Raw genomic sequence first — 27,082 nt, 5'->3', positions numbered from 1 at the left:
TTCCAGTTACAAAGTACATTTAGGTTTGGTAACAAGTGCTTTGTCTCAGTGTTCCCTCCTTTCCCCTCACATATATACACATATAGCCATATAGACCTACATGTATTATAACTAAGGAAAAAAGAAATGTGCACATTGTAAAGAACTGGGCTAACTTCAGCTTTTCTGTTTAACTGTTTCAATTTTATCAGCCATGTTTTATAGTAAATACAGATCTTGAAAGGGGGCTATCTGGATATTTTCCATATGGATATGGCAGCAGTAAAAATGCAGATTCATAGGTAATAAAAGTATAGCTTACAATCATTACACAGATAACCTAAAGCAGGAGACCCCACTAGAGTTAGTAAAAATTATGCTAAAAGATTGGCTGAAGTTAAGGAGGGCAAGGAGGGAGCATCAGTGCTCGGGGGGGTTGTACTGGGTTTGTATTTATGAATAGATCCACAGATTAGACTTGGTTTTACAATGATAAATAGTTCATAAATTCCGAGAAATGGATCACAGGAGAGTCCCAAGTCGGAATAGAACTTGGCCCCCATGGCTTTCCTTACAAAAGTGAGAGGAGATTTGCTGTCTTTCCTCCTTGAACTTCTAGGAATCAGTGAGGGTCTTTGAGAGATTACTGAGATCTGAGATTGTATCCTAACAGGAAAGTTGAACACCAAATTTGAAAATTTACCGGAATACTGAATACCTGGAGCTTCCATTGTATTCAGTTGAAAAAAAGAATGCTTATTGTCTATGAAAATTAAGCCCATATGTAGTAAGTACTGTGCCTGATGTGAAAACGTCTGTGTTGTAGTTAGCATGTACATAACTAATTACATGACTTGTACATTAATGGAAATATTTATAATCTGAATCTTTAAGACACCATGTAGTGTTCTGGAGAATAGGAACTAATCTTTCACTACCTCTGATAAGTCATAAAGGAAACATTTTTTTCACTTCAGATTCTTTTTCTTTTGATAGATGATTAGAAGGCATCTTCAAGAGCAGTATGTGAAACCAGTGAGCTATTGGAATGTGACAGGATGATTAGATTGTAACATTAATACCTTTCTTTTTGCCTTCACATTAACTTACCTGTTAAAACGTACAGAGCAATTTACAAAGGCAGTGTTTGCAGGAAATGGAATTACTAAATTCAGCCAATTAACAACCATGAACACATAACACTGAAACATACATTAGAGTCTCATTGTGAGAAATAGCAGCTAGATTCCATATGAAAATGATCATACAAAATACACTACATTTTTTTTATTACTGTTCTTTTCATCTTTCCTTCAAAATGCCGGCTTCATTATGCAAGATCGGAAATCACAACCAAGTGAGAGAAGTTTTAGAAATAGCTTCTTCCCAATCAGTGTACATCTTTAGTACCTCATCTCAAATCCTACTGTGAACGAAGAAGTATAATTTTTTTCTTAAACCTTTTTATAGTGGTTTTCAGTACAGTATTGGAGTATTTTAAATGCTAAACTCATTTTGACAGTATATACTCTAAGCTGAGCTGCTGTTACCCTCCTTGTTTTACCAATGAGTAAAACACACAGATATTAGCCTCAAATGTACACCTCTGATGAAAATTGGGACTTAGAGATTTGATTATTCTTCCCTGTCACCCCCAGCCCCAAAACAACTAAACTATATATTTGCATTGGTTTTCCCATTGATGTAGTTTGGATTGATGCACACTAACAATTTTGCAAATCAGATCCTCGTGTCTCAAGTGACTGTTCTGAAAATGAGAATCAGGACTGGGACCTGTGAGAAGTTTGGCCACATTAATTATGTGGTGACATATAGGAGCTTTTTATGGCAGTCAAAGATAGAGCTGGTGTTTCCAGGACAGCGTTCAACTAACAATAGCAAAATCATCCTTCTCCTTGCAAACTTGCCTTTCAAAAAGTGAGTTCCTAGTGAGAAATTCACCTGCTTCTAGGCAATGAAGACAGTATCTTTTTTTTAGTTCCTAGTTGTGCTTTATCTTTGATCCATGGTACACTGAATTAAACATGTCTCATAGGAGAAAATGAAAAAGCAGTAATACATTTTAAAAACTGAATTATCAGAGGAGGAAATTAAAATTGCGTAGGGAAAATCTTTACCATGCCTTTATTGACTTTTTTCATGGGCTTGATGTGACAAACTTTCACTTTTTTGTACAGTAATACAGTATCATAGATTTCTTTGGAGGCCAGATGGGAAAAGAAAAGCCAGTAGTTTGCTTCCAGTTTACTTCTTATGTGTTTGGAACTTTAAGTGCAGGACAGACATGCATGTTGAACTGAGTAGAGTTACACATAGTAATACTGTTTTCCGGAGTAAGAGGGAAACCTTTTCCAAGTTAATTTTACATACATTGTCTACAGCAAGACAGTGCCCATTTCCTTATTCTATTTTAAACTTGACCAATGTGAACACTGTAAACTTTAAGTCACACAAATTCCCAGTGCTCTCAAATGTACACAAGTGTTACAAAAATAACAGCATTTATATGTTAGGGTTTTGTGAAATCTATGTATTTTGCTAAAAGCATCATTTCTGTATTTTAATAGTGAAACAAAGGGTGTGTTTTTTTTAATATGAATTTCCTGCAATCTAAAACTTCATGTAATTGAAGTAAAAGTATATTATTATGAATTACTGATTTGGGGAAAAATTAGCAGTTTTATCATAAAAGTATTTTTGTGTGGTTGTTTTTTCTGTCTGGATTTGAATTTATTAAATTATTTCAACATGTTTTCAGTAGTAAGGAAAACATTTCCACTTAAGGGTGTTCGGAAAGAAGCAAGTTTTAACACATGATAACCTGGAAGAAACTAACACCCTAATAATTTCCTGTTTATTCAGTCTTTAATTGCCCTAAATGATGGTAAACCAAAACATACAGTTTACTTTTGTTTGACGATTTTTTCAAGAAAATAGCATACATATTCTGAAAGGAAAAATGTAAAAAGCTGTTTTCTAAAGACAGGAATAAGAAGAATATAATACTTTTTCAAAAGATAGATGGGTAGGGAGATTTGATAGACATGGCTAGGTTGTCTTTCAGGAATACTCTGTGTTAATTGTATAAAGTTACATTCAGGAAAATCTTGTAACAAGCGCAATTATTTTATCACCACAGTGTAGTCCTAAGGTAGTATACTTTAATTCACCAGGGAGTTGTTTGGTACTCAGACCTGTTCCAGCTCATTACTGTACTTGAGACAAATTTGGTAGTTGTCACTCACAGAAGTTTTAAGAAAATACCCACCTTTTGAAATGGAAGTTTCCAGGCAGAGATGTGGTTTATGTCTGAAGAGTGAAGTGTTTTCTTATTATTCCTTATTCCTTTCAAAAAGTCCTAAAAATGCTATAAGGAAATAAAAATCAAATGGCGGCACTAAGTAATAACATGTGCTTTTAGATTTTATTTAACTTCATTGTACATCTTCCAAGTCCCACATTACCAAGTGTTTGTGTTCATTTGTTTTTTAGCTTATTTGCACTAATCTTGATGAACTCAGGGAATTAATCACAAAGATTGAGAATGAACTCAAAGATCTGGAGGACATTAAAAAGAAATCGGTATGTGACATTAAAAGCTTTCTCTTGTATGGGTATAAAATGGTGACAGTTATTTCCTGAGGCCTGTCAACTGAAGATTTTATGCCTGTTCCATAACTGCATGAAGGTTGATACCTGGAGACTGTAATCTTAATCTTTTCTATATATAGTGCTCTGTTCACAATGTTTTTATGATAAGTAAATTCAGTAACTATGTTAACACTTCTCATTGCCAAAATAAAATGTGGATAGTGGTAATACTGTAGGAGTAGTTCATGTGACCATTCTTCCCTGAGGACAAACTGTTACTGAACAAGCACAAAACGGTGCTCAACAGATCTTCATGTGGGCTGACTCTTAATTTGCTTATTAGGGTTCCTAACTTTTTTTTTTTTTTTGCAATTAAGTTATTAAAATTGTCTTTGATTAATTTTTATTCAAGTAGGTTGTACAGGAAAGCATGCTATCTAGCTTTTGATACCATATTGGGATACAAATTTCACCGGTGTACACTGGATCACAGTCTATGCAGCTGAAAACCTCAAAAGAATAATGGTTAGACAAGAGAATCCAACACGTTTGACATTTTGGAGTAGGCAGTGATTCTCATCAAGGTGGTGGATAGTTTTAAATACGTAAATAGTACTCATTCAAATGGACCTCTGCAGCCAACTGTTATTATTATTCTTTTTCATTGCAGTTTTGTTTATTAAACCTTTGCTAGGCATTTCTGTAGCATTTCTATGAACGGTAGTAGTTAAAAATGTTGCTTTTTTATCCCTTAGAAGTTGGGCTGCTAATTTCCATGAATGCCTTCAGTCTTATGCAGAAACAATTTATTCTTAAATTATTTGAATAGTGGACAGAGATAGGGAGAGGCAATACAATTTAGGACTCTGAAAGATGAATTTCAGTGCAGACACTTAGCATAATAGTTGTTAAAATATCCAAAGGCATCAAAACAGACTTAACTTAAAATTATTTTGTAGTTGCTAAATTGCAAATTCATTTTATGATAAGATTGTCAAGAGGTTATCAGAAAGGCTATGTCAACAATAGAAGAAAAAGCTAAAAATGAGAGTACACATCAGTGTATCAATACTCTTAGTATAGGTGAGACTTTTAGTCTACTAGTAAAACCATACCAACAAGACTTTTTCAAGGGTAGACAAATGCTATATATGTCATAATTGCTCCTTGAACTGAAATCTGATAATGTCATTATGTAAATAAGTTGCATGACTTCAGCAGGAATACTATGTTTAGTTCTAATCGCAGCGTCTTAAAAAAACCAAACACTTAAGTACAGGGGAGTTAAGATACAACTCATTCAACATTCAGAAGTTGTGAGGTAAGGACAATCTTTCTGTGTGCTTGGATAAATCGATCAGATCATGATTCTGGGTCTCTAAACACTTGTTAGAAATTTTATGTTAAAAAAAAAAAGCTAGGATTAACTGCTGAAGAAGTGATTATAAGGAAACAGTAAAGTATTGATTTTTAAAAAATAATTATCAGGCAAATTTCATATTCACTTTTTAAAAATAGAAATAGATGTTAAATTAGATGAATACTGCTTAAAATTGACTTGCTAAAATGAGGTTTCACTTTGCAAGAGAAGTCATTAGAATTTCATTTTTAATGTCTAACACCATGTTTAATTAGGTTAGATATATTAAAAACTGGAGGAAACGCAGATTTTCATGCTTCAGCTCTGACAAAAATGACAGCGGCAGTTTCAGAAGCATGCAAAATAGAGTTTGTTTCATCTGAAGTGCCTAGTCTATTAAATAAAACAATGTTCTAATTTGATGATGGAAATTTGACCTAATGTGAAAGCTTATTTTAATATAATGGTACTCATTTTGATGCTGTTCACGGATGACTTTCTTGTTTTGACCTGAAGATGGTGGTGTTCTTACTACTTCATGGTAATTCTATTGATTTTTGTTTGCAATAGTGACATAGGTGAAGCCATATGAATGTTTCTTCATGATGAACCTACTTGGTAATTCCAGTTTTAGTATGTATTAGTATTTCGTATTTTAGTATTATTTAGTATTTAGTTTTATATTCCAGGTTATGCTACTCAGAGGAACCCTCAAGGCAAGCTTTAAAGCTTATGTTAAGTACTAATACATACTTGAAATACAGCTTGTCTAATTTTTATTAAGACTTTAAAGTATAACATTTTTCTTAGTCCTAACTACCTTTGTTTCCTAAGAAGCCATTCTAGAGTACATAAAAGGAATTCCTTCTCCAGAACTTGGAAGTACTGGAGGCCTAATGAAAGAGCTGAGCTGTAAGACTTCTTTAACATGACTACACTTACTGGTTTCCTACATTTTTTGTAGGTAGTTGGACTGGTGGTATCTGACACTTTTCAGAACATCATCATGAGCCAACAAATGACATGAGAGATTTTTAGCCCAAACAAGTTTTGTTTGGCAAGTTAAAAGCAAATTAGAACAGGGTTATGTAATGGAAAGCCATGGGTAATTTTAAGTGTAGGCATTACTACTGGTTCCTCCTTCAACAATGAAATAATAAACCTGTTGGAAAGGATTTTCACTGTTTGGTTGATTAAAACAGTTTGGTTCTGTACTCTTTTGTACACCTGTATTGTCTTTTGAATTGGCTATGAGTAATATTTTTCCATTTAAAATGTCATGCACTTTTGTTTGATTACTGGTGAGTTTGTTTTAACAATTATGAGATTTGCCTTAGTGCCAGTTTGCCATTACTGTTTAGAGAGGAAAATGAAATTTGACCTCAGTTCTTTAATTTTAAACAGAAGTTCATCTCGGTCTCAGTATTATCCTGACTGCTTTGCTCTTGAACTATAGCCACAGTTCTGAATCGAGGCTGCAATTTCACATATGCTTTCAACTGACATAAGCCGAAACTGCTGCCAAATAAATAGTTCCAGCTCTCTGTGTCTCTGGCAGCTTATATTTTCTGTGCCACCCCATGAGAGAGCGGGTAACAAAATTCTTTGTTCAGCTGCATGGTGAGAGAGTTCATCTGTGATAAACCTAACTAGTTTTTTACTGCTGTTGAGGTGTTTGTAACACAGATCAGTTTTCTAGTGCAATTTATCATGCAGTTGCACAAATACCCGTGCTTGTGTTGTTATACAGTTTGAGGGGTCATTTTAAGGACAGGAATGAGCATCTAGGGGCAAAAGAAAGCAGGATTGCTTTTGACAGGAAAAGTGCCATTTCTGTCAGGTTATATGTGATATTACAATCAGGGGTGTTCTAAAAGGTCTGTCGCTTCAGCTACTAAACAGTTACTCTCCTTACCATCTACTACATTTCAGGAGGGAGAGGAGAGAATAAGTTAGTCAGATTTACTATTTATTTGAGTACCTGACTGGACATCAGAAAGCAGGAGATGCAGAAAGTAGACTTGAAGGACTTCACTTTAATGCTCTGTTCACTGTGTAGTGAAAGGATGGAGGGTGGCTTCCTAAGGAGTGTCTGAGCTAGAATGTCTTCTTGCTTTGGTACATTCCTTAGGACGTGTGAAGTGACATCCTTTCACTTTAAAGCAATGTGACTAAAAGAGTAAAAAGGGAATTAATAGAAAAAATAACAGAATTTACAGTAACAAGAATTAGATTCTAGTAAAAAATATGTCTATTTTGTTGCTACTACTGACATAGATAGATGTGGGGGAACTTACAAGCAGTCAGTAGGCAATTATAAACCTGAAGTGGAACATACTGGCTAAAAAGTCTGTTGAGATTCTGTTGCATTTTTACCTCATGTTTGCTGAAAATTTACGCTGTATGTATTAGCATGGCAGTTCAGTTGAATGTGAGCTCTTAGAAATTTCCTATAACTAGCAAATGGATCAAGACATGCAAAGTAGCCTAATTCCACGTAAAAACTACTCGCAGTGGTATTAATGAAAAAATAATTGACAAACATATGTGGTATTGAAACATTTTCCCAGTATATTTAGGATACCATAAAGGCTTCTGTCTAATATATGGAATTTCTGTTATGAGAAGAGATGGTAAAGTAGCACCTTATATCCTGATCAGTATGCAAGATAACAACCATCAGTTTCTGACATTTTGGATCCCATTTTTCCTTGTTGTCTTCTGTGTCAGGTAAAGTCAGTGGGAGTTGCAGAGTGAATTGAAATCTCTTTACTGTCTTTCAGATAATCAGCTTCTCTTGTGATCTGAAGACATCGGTGATTTGTGTGAAATTGTTAATTAAGCTATTCTGTAGATCAGTTGTATGTATTTGTTGCATATCGTAGCAGAACTTGATTATTTTTTTTAATCCCTTCTTGCTATTGTGTAGTATGAAACTGACAGGATTGCAGATACTTGTATCAAATTGTGAACTTTGGGGTATTTTTGCAGATATCATTTTGCAAGCTGACTTTGTAGTGAGCATGTTTATTGTAAAAAGAACTGAGTTTTGACAAGGACAGTAAATTCTAGACCCTATCCTGATTATGTTAAAGCATAGATCGCCTTGGAGGGAACATAAACATTGAAAGATTCCTTGTTTACTGAAATGACAGACTTTTGGTAGTGCCATTGGATTTGAATCATTCCCTGCAAGCATAGCTGTCTGAGGAGTGAGAAGGGAGGCTGGAGCCCAGGATTCCCACGGTGAAGCTGACACGGTTGAAATGGATAAAGGGCGGTACCTCCACAAGAAGGAGCCCAGACTCTCCCTACAGGGAGAGAAAAGTCAGGCAAAGGTGAGAGGAAGGAGAATTACTTAGTCAAAGGACACCACCAAGTTCACAACTAATTAGGGTTTGGAGAAAATGCATTGAAGATTTTATTATTTTACAGAGGTCTGTAACACACTGACGTTCTTGATTTAGTAGTAAAAGGGTAAAAAAGTCCCTTATAAATGTTTTGGGTTCTGCCATGTTCTAATGTTGTACCTGAGGGTTTTAATTAGGCTGTTGTACTTCCCAAGACAGGTGAATGTCTATCTGTGCAAGTGGATACATCTTTTAAGCAGGTGAGTCAGAAGGGCTGAAAGCATACTGAGCTTTTCGGTAGCTCTAAGTCCATGTCGCCCACAGAAACATGTATTTTGGAGTGCATCTGAAAATTCAGAGTTAAAAACCTACGGGTTCAGGTCAGAAATATTTAGAACCTCCGACATAAATTTATTTGTAGGATACTGAGGCTATCCAAAGGAATATATTGGGCCAGGGTGGAATATAATATTTTCTGTGTCTGCTTTTTTTTGAAATTCCAAAAAGGCTACTGTTAAATTTGTTCATAGGAAGTATCTAAACTGAGAGAAGAGATGGTTTTCTAGTTTTTTTTATTAATTTGCTTTACTTTGCTTTAAAAGAAACAGTTAATATATGGCGAAAATAATGCAAAATGGCTCATTTACTAAATAAAAGTTTATAAAAATAGTTCCTCTATGTAAAGAAATGGGAAATACTGCCGTAAGTTTGAAAACGTTTGATAGGGAGACTGTGTTTAGACAAGACAGTACAGGGACTTCCCAGAAATGCTCATCAGAAATTCATGTAACCATCAAAAATAGATTAGGGCTCTTACTAATATTTTAGTGAATCAGACCTCAACTTTACAAAAAATAAAGTGGAAAAACTTACTGTATCTTCTCATTTGGGCTCTGTGGAAACTTGATTATTACTGGGTTAAATCTTTACTTTTTAGGAGGAGGTGAACCTCCTTGTACCCATTCCTTCCTCCTCCTCTCCTGACCTCTTCCACCCCTGCTTGAGACTTTTGCATGTAAGGAGTTTCTGGTTATACTTGTTTTCATCTGTATTGCTACGTTTACATAAATATACATGCAAACAAATAATTTTATAGTCTTGAGAAGTCTGTGTTTGCACAAAAATTCACAGGTTTAAACTGCAGATGAAGAGATCCTTAATCCAATAAATATTTAGAATAATGGAATTTTAATAGACCTGCTTAAAGTTTTGCAGCTGAAACATTTTCTTTTAATTTCAGCTTAGGTTCTGTGTTACTGTGCATCTTCATCTTTAAGGTATCTAACATACTCTCTTTTTCCATTCTTTGTCCCAAAAACTTGAATTTTACATTAGTCACTTCCAAATAGTCTGTAATTGCTTCTCTCTAGCTTGCCATCATCTTTTAAAAACAGTGATATGAGCCCAAAATGTTGAATTTTGAGTCTGAAATTTACACATTTACATCCATGCCATTTCCTGTACTTCTGAGGAGAGAGTGAGCATGTGGAGCTTTTCAAAATCCAACCAGCTATTTAGTTGTATAATATGAATGAATAAAGCCAATTTTAGGCTTCAAATTTTGAAATCTTCTTCACAATAATTACTTTTTCTTCTCTGGTATTTCTGTCTTCTGCTTATCTCACTAGCTTTCAGTATTTTTGTCTCAGTCTTCATTTTTTTCTCAGCTCCTTAAGCATCTCTTCTTCTGTCTATATTGCCTGTTTTTTTGGGAACTATTTTCTCTTTGCTTCCCGTGATTTTTCATGCCTTTACTCATGTGGCTAGCCCTCCAATAAATGTTTGGTAAGAAGTTTTCCTCAAGCCATTTTTATCATGTACCTTTCTATAGTTCCAAATGTGAAAGTGCGGATTTTGCATCAAAGATATGGATGTGTACTTATATATTTAATCTGGAACTTTTTTGTCATAGATACTACTGTATATTCAGAACATTTCACAGTGCTTTGGATTTTGTTCAGTTAGTATGTTATGTTGAAAAAATTATTCAAGGCATTCCTGTCAGCACACAGTTACAAAAAAAACCAGCTGATTTTAAGATGTTCGGTGAAGAATAGAGAAATACTTGTATATCCAGAGTTAAGAAGATTCAGAATTCAGCTATATGAAAGGGAGTTAACTAAGAGTCATAATAGCTTGAAAGACACAGCTGTTTTGTAAATAGTTTAAGACACTGCATACATGCAGTTTCTTTGAGTTACAGCAGTATAAGTTAGTTAATATCTTGAAGTTCTAATGAAAAGTAAAACGTGACAGTTCAGTGCGGGATAATTTCACTGTTCTGAGTCAGTTTAAAAAAAGATAGTAAGATCATGCTGATAATAAACTTTATCATGTGTTTTTGTGGTTTATATCTTTAAAATAAATGTGGTAGATTAATCAACGCAATGATGATTGTGTGGTAATTTTGCTTAAAGAAAATTAGAGCCCGTGGGTAAGTGTCTGAATGAAAATTCATTTCATAGACTATATCACAAGATAAAGACACTTCTGGTGGCAAGATATTAATGGCTTTTTTTTTTTTACTTCATTGGTTTGCAATGTTTAATAAGAGAGTATGGGATACCATTTTAGGATAGGGCATGGTATGATCAGATATGTAGGTCATGGAAGTGCAATCTGAAGTATTTTTTTTTTTTTTTTAAAAGTTTGAGGGCTGATACATAATATCTTCGTTAGTTGCTGGTAAATACTCAAAGATAAAATTGATTAACAGATGTCATGAGTGAGTTTGTTTTATAATCTACTACAAGTCATTCTTCTGACTATATTCGGTCCCAGTCTTCAAATAAAATCAGAGGTTAGCTGTTGATAGATATGTATAATATTCAGAATGACATTGCTGAAGGTAAAACACAAGATACTGACTTTCAGGAACTTTTACTGTAGAAGACAACTCTAAGGATTTTCAAAATGAAAACACTTTCAATTATAGATGAGTTTGTATAATATGAGTACATAATCTTATCTTGCATTCTTATTCATCCAAAATTGCAATTGAAGTAAGCGTCTGAAATTCTAGCATTTGGCCCATAAATTGTTTAATAAGAACATTAAATATCAATCCGTATCTGAATTTCTTTTCTTTAGGTATCTGATGTCCAAAGCAGCTGCAGATCACCAACTCCCTCTCTGTGTGACATCACTAGAAAATGCTAGACTGGTGATGTCACACATACCACAGAACCCCGCTGCAGAATGGAGCAGGCGTATTAAGGGTAAGGTAAGTTTTTTCCCCTCCACCACCACCCCTTTGCGACAATATTGCATGGTTTTATAAGATTTCTAATTTTCTTTATTTTATGTCCCTGGGAGATAAAGTAAAGATTAAAGAAAATCTTATAAAACTGCATAATATTGTGGTTGTGTGTGTGTAACAAAACAAAACCTCCCCTATAAAGTTCAGTCCTTACCCCATATATCCATATCCTGGCTCCAGTCTGCTTTGGGGTTCCATGATGAGTATGCCAGAATAGTGTATGTTGGGGCATCACGGAGAGTGGAGTCAGCATTTCCTGGCTGCTCTGGATGTCAGAAACCTTATTGTAAAAGGTAAGTTTTCAGTTGAGAATGTGTTGAATGTCTCTCTCTGTTTATATGGAAACATTCAGCACATTTCTAAAATGTATTTTTATTGTTTGCATTTTTAAAATTTACTTGTTACTTAACACAGCTGAAAGTCACAGTTTATACTTGTCCTCTTTCTAGGCATTTTTTCTCTTTTGTTCTGCTAATACCTTATATTCTGTTTCTAGAAGAAAACAGTGGTTTTGTTTGTCACTAACTGGAACAAGATGGTAACTAGAACTCAGATCCAAGGTATAGAAGCAGTGGTACAGGGAATGTGAATTACAGACCACTTAAGAACGTAACTTAGTCCACACCAAAGTTAGGTACTGGATATATCTGTTTAAATAATCAGTTTTGGAATGCAGGCTCTTATCAAACTTAGAATTAGCTCAAGTAAATTGAAGAGGAAGAGTTTCTTCAGACAATTACTAAGAGCAAGCTCTCCAGTGATAAAGACTATTTTTACCTCTAAAGTACCATCTTGGGTTGATGTAGGTGTATAATTTTAGTTCAAGTCTACTAATAAATCCTGCTGGATTTCATAAACACTAGAAGGCAGTGCATCCAGATCTCCATTTCTACAGACCCTTTGTGGACGAGAGGACTGAACTACTTGGCTGTAATAGCTATTCGTTTGTACTCATCCTGCTGTTCCACTAAACCACTGCTCATGGAATTTTCTTACCAGCTGTATTTTGATTATTTTGTGTGGACCAGTCGTGGGTACTCTGCTGTGGTCAGTTCCTTCTGTGTCGTTAGATGTTGCATTCCATTTATTTGCTAATCCCGTAACAGATCAGGTCATACTGGGAGGTTTTTATCTTTCATCATAAGGAACCCTGCGGTCAGTGATTGAAAAGGGCATTTGAAGGTCTCCCCATCTTGAAGCAGGACTATTGTCAGTGCATCCATGACCTGCCTAGCCAAGTTCTGAAAACAAGAAAGAAAGAATGGATATTCAACAGCTTCTCTGTGCAACCTGTTCTAATGCCATATGTTTCTGATGAAAATATACCTTTTAAGGTCCAGCCTGAACCTCCTAAGCTTCAGTTTATAGCTGTTCTCCAGCATTATATCATTTGGTATAACTGAAAAGATTTTGCAACACAGACATGTGTAAAGGCAAGTTTACTGCCTGTAGAAATTAGTAAGCATCTATGTAATGCTGAAGTAGGGAGTTAAGTCCTAGCTTTATCAGTTATTGAGTTGCTGTTTTTTCTTATGGAAAAAACACAGGACTGTGTTAGAGAATGAACTTGCATAGGAAAGGTAATGCTAGATTTTGTAGTGATGTGTCTTAAGGTTATAGACATTTTTTTAATGTCCCTCTTTACTATTTTAGTATTTAAGGAATAATAGTTGATCATTTGTGTAGCATCTAGGCTTTGCAGAAATCTTATGTGTTTGCATAGAAAATCAACTGAACCACTGAACTACAAAGGAATGTGTTTTTTTTCCAGTTGTTTTTTGGACCATGTTTGTTCTGTGTCCTGACTTTTTCTAAGGAAAGAAAATTCTTCTCATGGCTTAAATCTGTGTATGTTTCCACTAACAGATTTATTGTCAACTCCTAAACCTCAGTAAGAAACTTGAGTAACTGGGATACAGGGAAAGAATTAATTTACTTTTTTTTTTTAATTATGTTGCTATAATATTTGCATTAAAATTATTTGGAAGCAAATGTGGAGTTTTCCAGAGCTTATATCCAGACGACGCTATTTGTGTTAAAAACTACCTCTAGAATTTGGGGGGCAGAGGTTTGGTTATTATTTTTTTTTTGTTCATTTTTGTAAGCAAGGAGAAAAGTGACTTGTATTTGTTCTTCTCTGAAGTGTTAACAAAGGCAGTAAAGTCTTGAAGTCTACTCTTGAGTAAGCCTTCTGCTTGTGCCTGGCTATTCAATGCTTTATACAGTTAGCACTTCGAAGTTTACTCACTGGTCAACTGATATTTATCTCTTAAGAGTATTGTAAATACTCTTTTTTTTTCCTACTTAAGCCAAGATCTCAGCCTTATTTAAAGATAAATAAGTCCCAGAAATTAGTAGTTTCTTGTTGTTTTTACTCTGTATTATTTTTTCTTATCTTTGAAATACTGTTTTCACACATCCTGGTCTTTGCTATATCAAATGCATGTACAGCATTTCCATATCCTGATAGTAGTGGCATTGTTGATTTTTACCATTTTGATTTTTGTTTTGATACAATCCACTAATACTGTGTAGTCTATAAATTCATCCTTTTCAAGCTGTCTGTGAAATATTTTGTGTATCTTACAAGAAAGATAATTCTGTGCCCATGATATTCTTTTTTATGTTAGCAGTTAATTCTGTTGACTGCTAACATTAGGAGGTGATACCAAATGCCTTGGTACTCTACAGCATATACAAGGGCTGTTTTCTGTTGCAGTGTTTAGTGGCAGATTTTATTCTGCAGTGCATTGTATTTGCAAATATGACAGGCTGCAAATGAGGGAAAATAGAGTTTGCTGGCTTGTCTGTGTGCTCAGCACTGATCATTATGTGGTAATGTGGCATAACGTCCTACTTCAAATCTTTGCTTCTGTAATTTTCATTGAAGAATGAAGGAGTAGCTGTTCATTTTGTTATGAAATGTGTAAACTGTTACCAATAAAAAATAGATACCTGGACTTCAAACAAGCATTCAGCCTGACTGATCTTTCTGTACATTGGAGAGATCTGCTGAAATGCGTAGAAAGGAATTTTTCCAAAGTCCATAGAAAAAGCATTACTGTAGACTGCTGAAAAGCAACCATGTCAAGCTTTATCCAGCTTTTCCTGCTGTATATTTCTTGGTGTGCTGGACCACATGAAGCTGTGAAGGATATGAGCTCTATCAAAAGTGAAATATCATAGAATCATAGAATGTGTTGGGTTGGAAGGGACCTCTAAAGGCCATCTAGTCCAACCACCCTGTAAGCAGGGACATCTTTAACTAGATCAGATTGCTCAGAGCCTCATCAAGCCTGGCCTTCAACATCTTCAGGGATGGGGCCTCCACCACTTCTCTGGGCAACCTGTTCCAGTGCCTCACCACCCTCATTGCAAAGAACTTCTTCCTAATGTCTAATCTAAACCTACCCTGCTCTAGTTTAAAACCATTGCCCCTCGTCCTGTCGCTACATACCCTTGCAAACAGCCCCTTCCCAGCTTTCTTGTCTCCCCAGAGCCTTCTCTTCTCCAGGCTGAACAACCCCAGCTCTCTCAGCCTGTCTTCATAGGAGTGGTGCTCCAGCCCTTCGATCATCTTCGTGGCCCTCCTCTGGACCCGCTCCAACAGGTCCACGTCCTTCTTGTGCTGAGGGTTCCAGAGCTGGACACAGTACTCCAGCTGGGGTCTCACAAGAGCAGAGTAGAGGGGGAGAATCACTTCTGGATCTGCTGGCCACAGTTAAAATATGTATATGAAATAAATAATTTCCCAAGTCTTGCTGCTTTTTTTTTTTTTCCCAGAACTATAATGTCTTTACTGTCTTCCATCCTCTCTGACAAGTCAAGAGATAAAATCCTCATTTACATAAAATGCACAGAATTAGTAGAGTGGCAGAAGTACTAGAGTATACCACATCTCTATTTGTAGCTGTTACATATATATGCATTGTTCAGTCTTTTATGTAATAAACTACAGAATAAAGTTTTGGGAAGAAATTCTTACAAGAGGTATCTAAGAGTATTAAGGGATGTGTTCTGCAACATTATGGCCATTGTGGTTGTGCTGTGTATATGTACACACGCTAATCGTCATTTCCCAATGTCTTTTATCCTCATTCAGCCTTTCCAGATTTATTAAAACATGAATTCTTCATGGAAGACTGTAAGATTACATATATCGGTTTGGAATATAAAACCATTTTTAATTTTACATTTGAGTTAAAAGCTTAAAGCTTTTATTTTGGAAAACCGGACTCTGCTGCATAGCCTATTACTTTATAAATGACCAATCTGCAAAACTTAAAAAAACCTTTATCTAGAACTTTGAATAAAATACAAAAATATACTGCAAAACCTCTGTGTTTGTTATCCCTGAGAATTGTTGTAAATTGTTTTTGCAAATAATAATATAAATTACATCACTTAATGTTAAAAGAGGTAAGATTTTCTGTAGAAATTTTGTCTCTAACTATTAAAAGTGTACACACATAGTTGGTTTCCCTGACCTGAATGGATTACTACGTATGTTTGTTACTTATTTAAGTAATTTTAAACACATGATGTGTTCACAGGATTTTGCATCGGTTTTAAGTTTGACCTGTAAAAAGTGAACATCCTTATAGTATTGCTTTTTTAACTAGGATATTATCTCTCTGTAGTATAAAAAAGTGGGAATATTAATGTCTTACATGTGTAGATGTAACTGTGAAACTTACTAATACTTTCTTCCAGTTATTTTCCTCATATGCTGTATTACTGTACCAGGATTACTGTAGTACTAACACAATATAACAAGATATGCAATGATAAATAAATGGTATTTATGTTTGCAGGGAAGATGGTACCACCGGAAGCAAGCAGTAAAGGAATTGCATGGTACATTGATACGACTGCTTAATGAACTGTTACCATGGGAACCAAAGCTAATGAAAGCATTTCAAAGAAACAGGTAATTAGCTGCTCTTTTTTTAACAATAGTGCATGGGATGGAAAACAGAACAATTTTCACCTTTTAAAACTAATCAATCAGTTGGCTTCTCAAATGAATTAAATGAAAATACCTTGAGGAGATGAGTGAGGCACTGGCAGTGCGTTTGTTGGAAGAATTATTTAATATTACAGACTTAATGTCTCTAAATAACGTTGAGTTTAACCTCTTAATATTTTTTTTCCTCTGAATGCTCTAGAATCCTTAAGCGTGCCTGTCAATAGTTGTATCACAATCCACCTAGGATTTGTATCGCTCTTTATTTGGTTAAGAGGTGCTGAAGACCTGTAAGTGGAAAACTAGACCAGGGCTTCTTGGAATACTTTGTCCCACTAGTTACTATCTAAAGCTACCTAAATTGGTTATTAATGGATTCTCCACAAAGCAATTCTTAAAATGTGATTTTGAGGTCTTTGTAACCCTGTAAACGTGAAATGCACCTGGAATGAGGTGTGTCAGAGAAGTATCAGTGAAATAGTGACTGATTTAAATCTAGTAAGGGCAATTGTTGGTAGCAGTGAAGGTACTACCTAGATCATAAATCCTGGAGAGACTGGGTGTTGACTTGGTATCATCATTGTGTATTGAAGCTTGCTGCCATTGTTGTCTGTTAGCCATACAGCTGTAGCTAGAATCATACCTTTCTTTTGCCACATAGACATTTAAAAAGCAAGTAATGATCAGAAGCTTAAACTCTCTGTCAAATGATAGGTAAAATTGGGCAGCTGCTTAAATGTTGAGTGTGAAGGAAGAAACTTACAGAGTTACGTGGTGCAGAACTAATTTTCAAAAGTGTAAAAGGTATTATGTTTTTAAAAAAACCCAAAAACCACCACCATAGCACCAAAGACAGTAAATAGATAGAATAACTAAGAGTTTGTTCCTTAGTAGCTCATTTTATCGATATCATGCATGAATTAAAATTCTTATTTAGAAATTTAGGATGTTGTTGAACATTTTGCTTTAAATAATGGACCAAAGTACAAGTTTTGCTTTTTTTCTCTTCCTTTCTATTCAAGTTTCTGTTAATTTTCCTTAGTTGTTCATTTCTTCTTGTGCGTAGCAATTCAGACTCCTTTTGGAAGTGTGGCAGATAGTAATACTATTAAAAGGGATTTCAGTTTCCAGTATATGGAGTTTCCAGTTTTATCCTTTATGTAAATTCTGCTGTGGAATGGTTTGGTGCCTAGTGTTTTGGTGTTTTTTAAAAGTGGTCATAGAATACAGAAGTGTCGTGTAAAGTGTGTAGAAATACTACATATTAGGTATGCCTCACAGGAGTAAATTTTAGCCTGGAACGGAGTGGCTGAAGTCTTGCATGTACATGTGCTGGTAGCTAGAGAAGCATGCACTTAGAATGGAGGATAATTTCTGAGAATAATTTAATGTTTCTCAGAAGGTATGTTTTAAGCTGTAACCCTAGTTTATTCAGCAATGCTAGCCTCAGTATTTCCATGACATAACTGCTTGTACAGACACATAGTATACCAGGGAACAGCTCCAGCTGAAAAACAATCTGCAAATCATGGGGAGGAAAGAGAAATGGAGGGGGGAAGGCTAGATCAATGTTTTGGTCTGGTTCATTATGCAGCTGCTAGACAGCTGTGTGGTGCCAATGACAGTGGTGAAGAAAGGTGTCATGTGACAGGGAAAAGGAGTTGAGTAAAGATTGCTTATGCTCGTGTAAACAGCAGCACCAGCACAAGTCTAACTGCGGTTGCAGTGTCTATAGTGTCTCAGCCAGCTACTAACATCTACTAGTTGAATGACAGTGTTGGCCTTCTAGGTTGTCAAGGGCTGGGCAGAGCTTCCTTCAGTGTAAGACCACAGTATGGAATGTGGAGTGGAATAGTCTGGAGTTTTCCTTCCTTCCTTTTTTGTTGTCCTTGATTAGTAGGAGCATTCTTTATGATCAAAGTCCATTTTTTCCCCTTCTGAAAGGTTCTTTCATCTTTTCAAAATTATGACAGGCTATAATGTTGAATGGTATTTCAATAGCAGGAAGGTTTAAAAGGAAAGCTTACTTGTGCCCACTGATCACATTTGTTCACTGGCCCCACAGCAGAAGTTCTTGAAAAGAAAAAGGAAATTCCCATGCAGAAGCTTTAGTACAGTAGTGGTTCCCTAGTGTAGTGGTTCAGTACAGTAGTGGTTCCCTAGTAGTGGTTCGGTAGCAGTGTCCCTAGACTTCAAGCTCAAAATCCTAATGACAGAGTTGAAGTAACATCCATACTACATCTTCATACAGACTTTGAGGTTGTCTTCTCTCAGTCAGAGTGTCAAAGCTGTGAGTAAACTGTTAGGTCTCACTGACCCTGACGAGCCTCGCTTGGCCTCCATCCACATCACCTGCCCATGGGCCCAGGATCCCCATTTTCAGGTCATTCTACAGCCTTCAGTCTCTGCTGTAGGATTTCCAGTTTCTAGCTCAACTACGGCAGTTACTCTGCCTGGTCTTGGGTGTTGCTGACCTGGACTGACCCTCAGACTGACCATGGACCTGCATCATCGCTGTGGACCTCCCCAGAAATCACTCGACTGGGTCCTGACCCTAGCAGCCATCAGATCTGATGCTGATCTGAACCTGTGAAGTGACTTCCGAGCTTGACCTTAGACCTGGCCTCAGCACTAGGAACTTGCCTGTTGATCTGGGCTCTTGGTGAACCCAGTTACCACCCGTAGGCCTGCCCCACTCCCTCATTCAGAGGCAGTGGGATGGTGTCCTTGCTGATGAGGCTTATGCCCTGGCAGCTGTGACATCATGCTTGGGTCCTACCTCTCCATCCCTTAGGGAGCAGCTAGCCATTGCTGCACTCAGTGCAAACAACTGTTATTTTGTAACGCACAAGAAAAGGTAAATTTAAGATCGTAATCTTACTGTCGTAAGGGTTAGATCCAGACTGAAGTCTAGATTCTACTCCACACAAGGTGCTAATTGCTATAATCTATTTATTTGTTTGCGAAATAATCCTCCTGGATATTATGTTGGTTACCACCAGCTGAATCCTGTAGTTTACTGTATTTGTGTACTAAAATACCGCTTAGATCTCATCTAGACAATGGTTTAGAAGAAGGGACAATGGAACTATGTAGCAGTTTAGGAGTATCAAAGCAAGCAGGTGTGTTTCTGAATGGTGTTCAAATAAGTAAGGCAGCTGTGTATTTCCATCATATGCACATTTCTTAGTGGAGTGTGAGCCTGTGGAAATGACAGTGGCAGCAGTTCTAATGGCCCAGAGATAAGAACATTTTCTTAAAGGAGAAAGTTACATTATGGTCACATAGCTGGGCCAAAAGCATGGTGCATGTAAAAAAAAAAAGATTTACTTAATTCCTTAGTTGGGGTTGCCTTCAGAGGAAAGAGTAGACTTGTTACATTTACTCAAATGCTTGCTACTCAAGTCCATACAGGTACATTTGCCACAATGCAAGATGAAGGAAGAAACAGAAGATTGATGCAGTAAAACAGTAACGTTCGCTTTTACCTCAGTCTTTTTGCCTATTGTTAGAGGACTTAATGATATAGAATTTAGTTTTGGTGAAGGAAGGGAAATTACTGTCACTTAATGTTTTCTGGGTTTTAAAGACTTTGCAGGCAGAGCTACCCTGAAATTTTTGAAGGGCACTCCAACTTTTTGTGTGGAAGCGCATACAAATAAATAAAAAAATTTTAAAAAGTGTGGTTCTTCAGTAAAGTTAGTTTTGTTATTTTGAAGGTCTAGATTAAAGAAGGACTATGATGACTTTAAAAGACATCCAGACCATGATAAATTTACCAGAGAATTGTGGAGTAATGATGAAAGTGAAGCTGATTCTGGCAAAGATTCTTTTGCAGTAGTATGTGGTAAATCTTCAGAGTCTGCAGAACATGTGGAGGTTCCCAAAAAAGATCGCCCAGACAATGGTAAGCACTTACTGGAATTTGGTAGCTTGAACTTGATTCAGGAGCTGAATCAAGTTGATTTGGGAGCTTTATTTTTCTATGTGTCCTACTTTCTACCTTAATTACTACTGTGATAATATTGAAATAGCTTGTGATGCATGTCTCACAGATGTAGGTTAGAAGTGGGCAGATATGACCAAGATGTAAATTCTGATTAATGCAAGTTTTTGCCATTTTTGTGCTTAACCATTTCTGTGATAACATAGTAGGCCTGCTCGGAATTTATGTTTATGGTAGGTTGACCTTCGCTGGCTGTCGGACACCCGCCCAGCCACTGTCACTCCCCTTTCTTAACAGAACAGGGAGAGAAAATAAGACAGGAAAGCTTGTGGGTCAAGATACAGACAGGAATACCACTCACCAGTTACTGTCACAGGTATAACAGACTCAGTTGGGGAAAATGAATTTGATTTATTGCCAATAAAAAACAAAGTAGGATGGCAAGAAACAAGGTCAAAAACTAAAATACCTTCCCCCCCCAAGACCCATCTCCACCTTCTTCACAGGTGCAACTTTGTCCCCCTTTCTACTACTTCCTCCCCTGTCAAGTGTAGGAAGTGCCTGGAGCACTTTCGCCTCCTTTACTGATCTTGGTGTCTGTGGGGTTGTTTCTCCTACATTTTTTCCTCACTCCTGTCTGTCACATTCTTCTGTGCAGCTTTTTCTATGAATCATCATCAGCTTAGCTGACAGGCTCAGCCACATCCTGCAGTGGATCTGTTTGGAGCCAGCTGGGTCTCACGCAGGGCAGCTCCTGGCCTCTCCTCACAGATGTCCCCCTGCAGCCCCGCACTGCCAAAACCTCAGTGCACAGCCCCTCTGTCCACCCGGCACACCTGCCTGCATCCTGGGCCCTCTTTATCCACTTCATGCAGCCACTACTCGCTGGCTGGTCCAGCTTGATGCTCAGTGTGAAACATGTGTCACCCTTGTCCCACAGTCACCCCACAGTCACAAGTCTGCCTGATACACCAGCCCAGACCCCAGGCTCATCAGCTAGTCTGACTTGAAGTTTGCCAGTGAATACACGCACACCGCCCCCACGCACACTGGATCTGGGGAAGGTACACTTATCCCGCAGCACCAGGGCACACAGGCTATGACCTCCTACTCTGTCCTTGCAGTTCCCCCTTCCTCTGCCCATCTCTTCCTGGGTTTGTATAGCTCTACTGATTCCCCCACCCCTCCCAGTCCAGTGTCGAGGATCTCCCCTGGTTTACAGTCATATCAGTTGAAAAGTCTAGATTGATCTCCCTGTAAGGGGCACCTGCAGTTTCTTGATTGACCGTCAGTTGCGATTGGTGAGGTTGTTTCTTATCATTGTCTCCATGTTTGATTTGGTTTGTTAGATCTGTGTGTCTCTGTATTTTTTTTCCTGGCTTCTCCCCTTTTCCCCTTCAGTGTCCCAATTAACCAGGTCCTTGATGAGGTAGATTTACTGGAGTAAACATTCTCACACTCTCACATGCCTTCATCAATTAAATGTGTGAATAACCAGGTTTGGTTTTCCTCACTATCTCCCTTGCTGATCAGGTTCGTGCACCTGTATGTTCGTGTTTGACTTCCTTCTTTCCTTATGACTCCCTTTTTGCATTGAAAAAGGTCCTTGACCAGATGCCCTTAAAGAAGCAGACATTCTCCTTCCACATATCCTTACACTTGCAAACTCGCATTTTGGCTTTAGCTAGACACTGTAAAATTGTTGTATAGAAGGTATCAGTTGCAAACATGTAAAACACAGTTTCTCTTTTAATACCATTGCAGATGAAGTGAAACTACTAGAGATGAATTTACCTGCAGGAAAAAACAGAATTCTGAAAAAAGAATCAACTTCTAAAGAAATACCGAAGACACTGCCCAAATGTGTTAAACGACAGTCCAAGCAAAACAGTTGTCTGGATCAAAGTACTAATGAGCTTTCACCAAGGAAGAAAGCTAAGCTGAGCACTAATGAGGCTGGGGTCCAGAGTTCAGAAAGTAGCCTGCAGCCAGATCGTTGTTTGACTGAACTGAAACAATTTGAAGGGTCAACTCTAGAATCATTTTCCTTGACAGATCCTGCAACATCAGCATCAAATTTTCTGAAAGGGACCAAACCCATCCAGGCCTTGCTTGCCAAGAATACTGGGAACAAAGTGACCTTAACAAATCAACTGTCACCTCCCCCAGGCATAAATGTATCTACTTCTGAAAAGCCAATTTTATCACCTTTGGAATCATCACTGATAAAACCAGCATTGCCCTGCCAGACCAGTTCAAAGACTCCTTTACAAATGGTATACAAAATGCCAAATGGGCACTGCGTACCAATAGACCTTCACAACAGCTCTGTGAAAATTCAAATGCAACCTGTGATTGACCCTAAAACAGGAGAAAAAGTCATGCAACAAGTTCTTATTTTACCTAAGAATTTTCTTATTCAGCAGAAGGAAGGAAAAATGGTGTCCAAGGACATTCAGTCACTACAACAAAAATCATCTGAGATGCACTATATAACTTTACCAGAAATATCAAATGTCAGTGTTTCTTTAACACCTGTTCTGGTAACAGGCCCTGCAAATGCTACCACTCAGTCACCTACTACGATTTTTAACAAGAATATTACCCGCTTGTCACAAGTGACTAGTCCCATGAACACTACACAAACATTGCCTGTTGTAACTTCAGCGAGTAAGTTATTATCATCAACAATTAATGTGAGCCAAATGGAAACTGACAAAATCAAGACTACAGTTTCAACTGCTACATTCCCTGTGTCTTTGACTTCACCTACTCTTTCCACAACTAGCCAGTCTTTGATATCAGCAACAGCATTGAGTGGGTCTACAAACACTTCTTCTGCCTGTCATAATCTTGCATCACAGCAGACAGCCGACTCCTTTGAAACTAGGCAAGAGCTGAAGACAGTGTGTATAAGAGAATCACAATCTATTCTGGTCACAACCCGAGGTGGAAACACAGGAATTGTTAAAGTGCGAACAAACCCAGACCAGATTTCACCTAGTAGTTTATGTTCTAGTTCAGTTTTCACATATGCACCTCAACTTCAGGCTTTTCTTGTGCCAAAAACCACAGCATTATCGTGTTCTACTCTTTCATCTGTAGCAACCGCCACGTCTGGTCTTCCACATATTGGACAATCGTCTCTTTCTGGATTTGCCCCCTCAACAGCTGCTTCTGTTAACATTCCAGCTTTCCCAGCTGATTTTACCCAGGCAATGGAGAAAAATATCAAATTCACATTACAGCAGCCTGCTACTGGGGGCACGTTGGGTCAAGTAATAGAGAACTCCTGCTATGTGTCCGCTCCTTCTTTATCCTCCGTTTCATTAGCTAGCAATTTGATATCAGCAACTCCAAACAGCCCTGTTGGTGGGACTAGCATTGGACAAAATAACACTGTCATAACTCCAAATTCTTCTGTGCAGCAACAAGGTTATACTAAAACTAAAACAAATCCTGTTACACAATCTGAGTCTAATTCAGCAACAAATGGAGATTTAATCAGTGGTACTCCAGTCCAGAAACTTACATTAGTCACAAATCCACCTATTTTATCACCCTGTGGGGCATCAGGAGTCAGTATTATACCCTCTCCAGGATCCACTGGTGTTAACGCTCAGAAGTTGGTTTTCATTAACACACAAATTGCCAATGGCCCATCAACTGCCAATCTAGTTGCAGAGTCATTGAAACATAACCTTCCTTCTTCCCTAAGCAATGCCTTTGTTAGTGCCACAGAGCAACCACAGTTGGTTCTGATCCCATCTACAGTAGGAGCACCAATAAGAATAAATTCAACACCAACTATTGCTCAAGTAAAAGATGCGAAAATTGGACTAAATATAGGTCAAACCATTGTAAATACTAAAGGCAATGCACAACAGGCTCCACCAGTTAATATATTGCATTCTGCTGTTTCTAAGGGAGAAGACATAAAGAGCATGGGCTTGGCGCTGTCTTTGACAAGTAGTAGTACATTGGTTCCTGTAACAAATTTTGTGAGTAAAAGTGCTGTGTCAGTTAATGAATCTGTATGTGTTGCAACAAAAGCTGAAAATGCCTTTACAGTAACAACAGCAAATGCACGTGTGGAATCTGTTTCAGTAACATCAAGTGGGATGGCTTCTGGGACGTGGCCAACTGTCTTGATTGGTGGAAATGATCCCTCAAAAATAAGGCCAGTTCTGGGTAATCGACTGTGTACATCAAATATTGGAAATACTGTGGGTATATCAACTGTGAAAACAGGACATCTTGCTTCATCTGTGCTGATTTCAACAACGCAGCCAACAGTATCTCCTCAAAACTTAGCATCTGCTTTGCAGCTTCCAGTGATTAGCTTGCCTGGATCTGTAGCCACACCCCACAAAGTGTTACACACAATTCCTCAATTGGCAGCAGTTCCAGCTCCTCTTCCAGTACCAAAAAGCCAGTTGCCCACGCTGCTTCAGTATCAATCATCAGGAGTTTCAGCTGCTATGCCAAATAATGCAGGTATTCACAAACCTCAAAGTGTGTTGCCCCCTCCGTCTCCAAATGCAGGTAAAGTCATTAGTTTTCCTAATTTTTCTTCCCTACAATGCCAGCAGGTGCCTCCCAGTACAGAGAAACAAAGTCATGCTTACCCTTGTGCTTCTACCATTCAGATGTCTTCAGCTTCACCAACTGTACCAAGCAAGGCAGGAAGTCAGCTGAATGAACCTTGCGTTCAACAGAAAATAGTCATTAACACCTGTATGCCTTTGGCACCTGGAACTCAGATAATGATTAATGGTACTCGTTTTGTTGTTCCTCCACAAGGCCTTGGAGCTGGTAGCCATGTTCTTCTTCTCTCTTGTAATACAAAACAGACTCCTCCTTTAACTACTAACCATGGTCAAGAAGCTCAAGGTGTACCAATTGTTAATCCAATAACCTCAAAAATCGTGCTTGCACCAGGGAGTTCATTAAGTTGGCAAATATCAAAACATCCTGTGAAAAGCTCTACAAAAAATGTGAACTCTTTTGGGTCTGCAGATGCTTTACCCATCGTACATGCAACACCCCAGATACTCAATACTCCAGCTAGCTCATGTACTCCGCTGTCCACAGCGACGCTGTCTGTGTCTTCAGTGATAAAACCTCCTGTTAGTGTTGTAGCTACATCTTCTGTGGTTTCTGCCACTCATCCTCTGAACTCTCATTTACCAAGCAACACTTCAGTGTTTCACTTAAACACTTCTATCAAAAAACTGTTGGTTAGTCCAGAAGGAGCCATTTTGAATGCTATAAACACGCCGGCATCAAAAGCTTCTTCCCTGTCTTCATCACCACCTCCTGTTGTTGTGTCCACAGGCAGAAATCCTGCCACTGTCTTCCCTGCTTCTCAGTCATCTTCCCCCAATAAACCTGACAAAGCTGCATCCTGAATTTACTGCAAATGAGCCACTTTGAAATTATGGGGATTCTTCTGACTTCAGAAGCTGTAACTGTTGAATAATTTGTTACATTGTTTGAAACAGTTGATTTACTGAAAATTACTTAAGATTATAGTTCTTTCTTGTTTACCTGTGGGGATTAGGAGGAATAAAAATTTATTTAGTCTGCCAGAGTTTTCAGTGAGTTCTTTGGTAAAAAGGTCAGAAATGACTAATGTGTTCATTAAACATTTTAGTTTGGAGAAATCTAGCCTTTTGCACATGTTCCATCTTACAGTATGGACTGTTTGCCAGTGTGTTTATGACAGTATATATCTCCTTTTTATTTGTCAAATTTGTTTTTGGTTTGTTTCTGTAAACAAAATACTTATGCATTGTAAAAATGCAGTCTATGGAATAGAACTGTACATATTCATGAATTCCTAACAATCTGTACTAAACTATATGTACAAAGAACTATGCTGTCTTATTTATGTTTTGTTTACATAATGTATAGTTTTTTAAGTATTTTAGTAACTTTGGACCAGTGTACTGTTTAGCAACAATGCAGAAGAATCTGCATATAATAAATCAAGTTGCTGTACTGCTTTGTGTTGGCAATAGTTTAAAAATGTGTTTATCTATTACACCATGGCAGAACACATACCTATACATCTTCCTACTTAGTCTCAGCTTTTGGAATATACTAGAATGAAATTATTTAATCTCTTCTGCTCTTCTTTGTGGTTTACATTTCACGTGATTTGAGAGGAAGGAAGACCGTCTTGTCGATCCTCCTTATAAAGGGCAGGATAACCCATACTTCATCCATTCTTAATTATTGTTTGGTTATATTGCTTAAAGTCTCCGGTGATGTGGTAAGGCTAGAAATAGTTTCTGAGACACCAGTCTAAGTCACACTGGTTGCTGTTCAGGACTACCATGTTTTGTCATAAAGCTCATAGATGTGCTGAACAGTTTATTATTCTCTTTTTACAGCCATGTGTGCATTTACACATATCTGTTATCTGTAACAAGGCCACTCTTTAATCTTCTGTCTAGCCCTAACAAGCTACCCAGTTTTATTACCAGTCATGCTTTCTAGATCTGCATTTTTTTTCTTTAGCTTTTAATTGATCTATCTGGAAGGACAATGCTAAAATATCACACAGTATTAAAGGAGGCCTTACTACTGTTTCGAGTGAGAATAA

At 37.4% G+C, this 27,082-nt stretch overlaps 1 protein-coding gene across 4 annotated transcripts in view; it reads left to right on the top strand.

Annotated features, from left to right (window-relative positions):
* BRD10 (bromodomain containing 10) overlaps positions 1-26,476 on the top strand; it is a 52,672-nt gene extending 26,196 nt beyond the window's left edge. For 2 of the 4 annotated variants that reach the window (XM_074569802.1, XM_074569805.1), the window contains 4 exons: positions 3,493-3,582; positions 16,375-16,490; positions 20,246-20,433; positions 22,237-26,476. In XM_074569802.1, the coding sequence (XP_074425903.1) occupies positions 3,493-3,582; positions 16,375-16,490; positions 20,246-20,433; positions 22,237-25,883 (4,041 nt within the window). In that variant the 3' untranslated portion in view covers positions 25,884-26,476. The remainder of the gene's footprint in view (positions 1-3,492; positions 3,583-16,374; positions 16,491-20,245; positions 20,434-22,236) is intronic. The other 2 variants (XM_074569804.1, XM_074569803.1) reach the window with 2 other exon arrangements.
* The last annotated feature ends 606 nt before the right edge of the window (positions 26,477-27,082 follow it).

This window comes from Larus michahellis, chromosome Z, assembly GCF_964199755.1.
Source record: "Larus michahellis chromosome Z, bLarMic1.1, whole genome shotgun sequence".
In the NCBI taxonomy this organism is placed as follows: domain Eukaryota; kingdom Metazoa; phylum Chordata; class Aves; order Charadriiformes; family Laridae; genus Larus; species Larus michahellis.
Note: the sequence above shows the minus strand (reverse complement) of the source record. Positions and strands in the feature narration are given on the sequence as shown.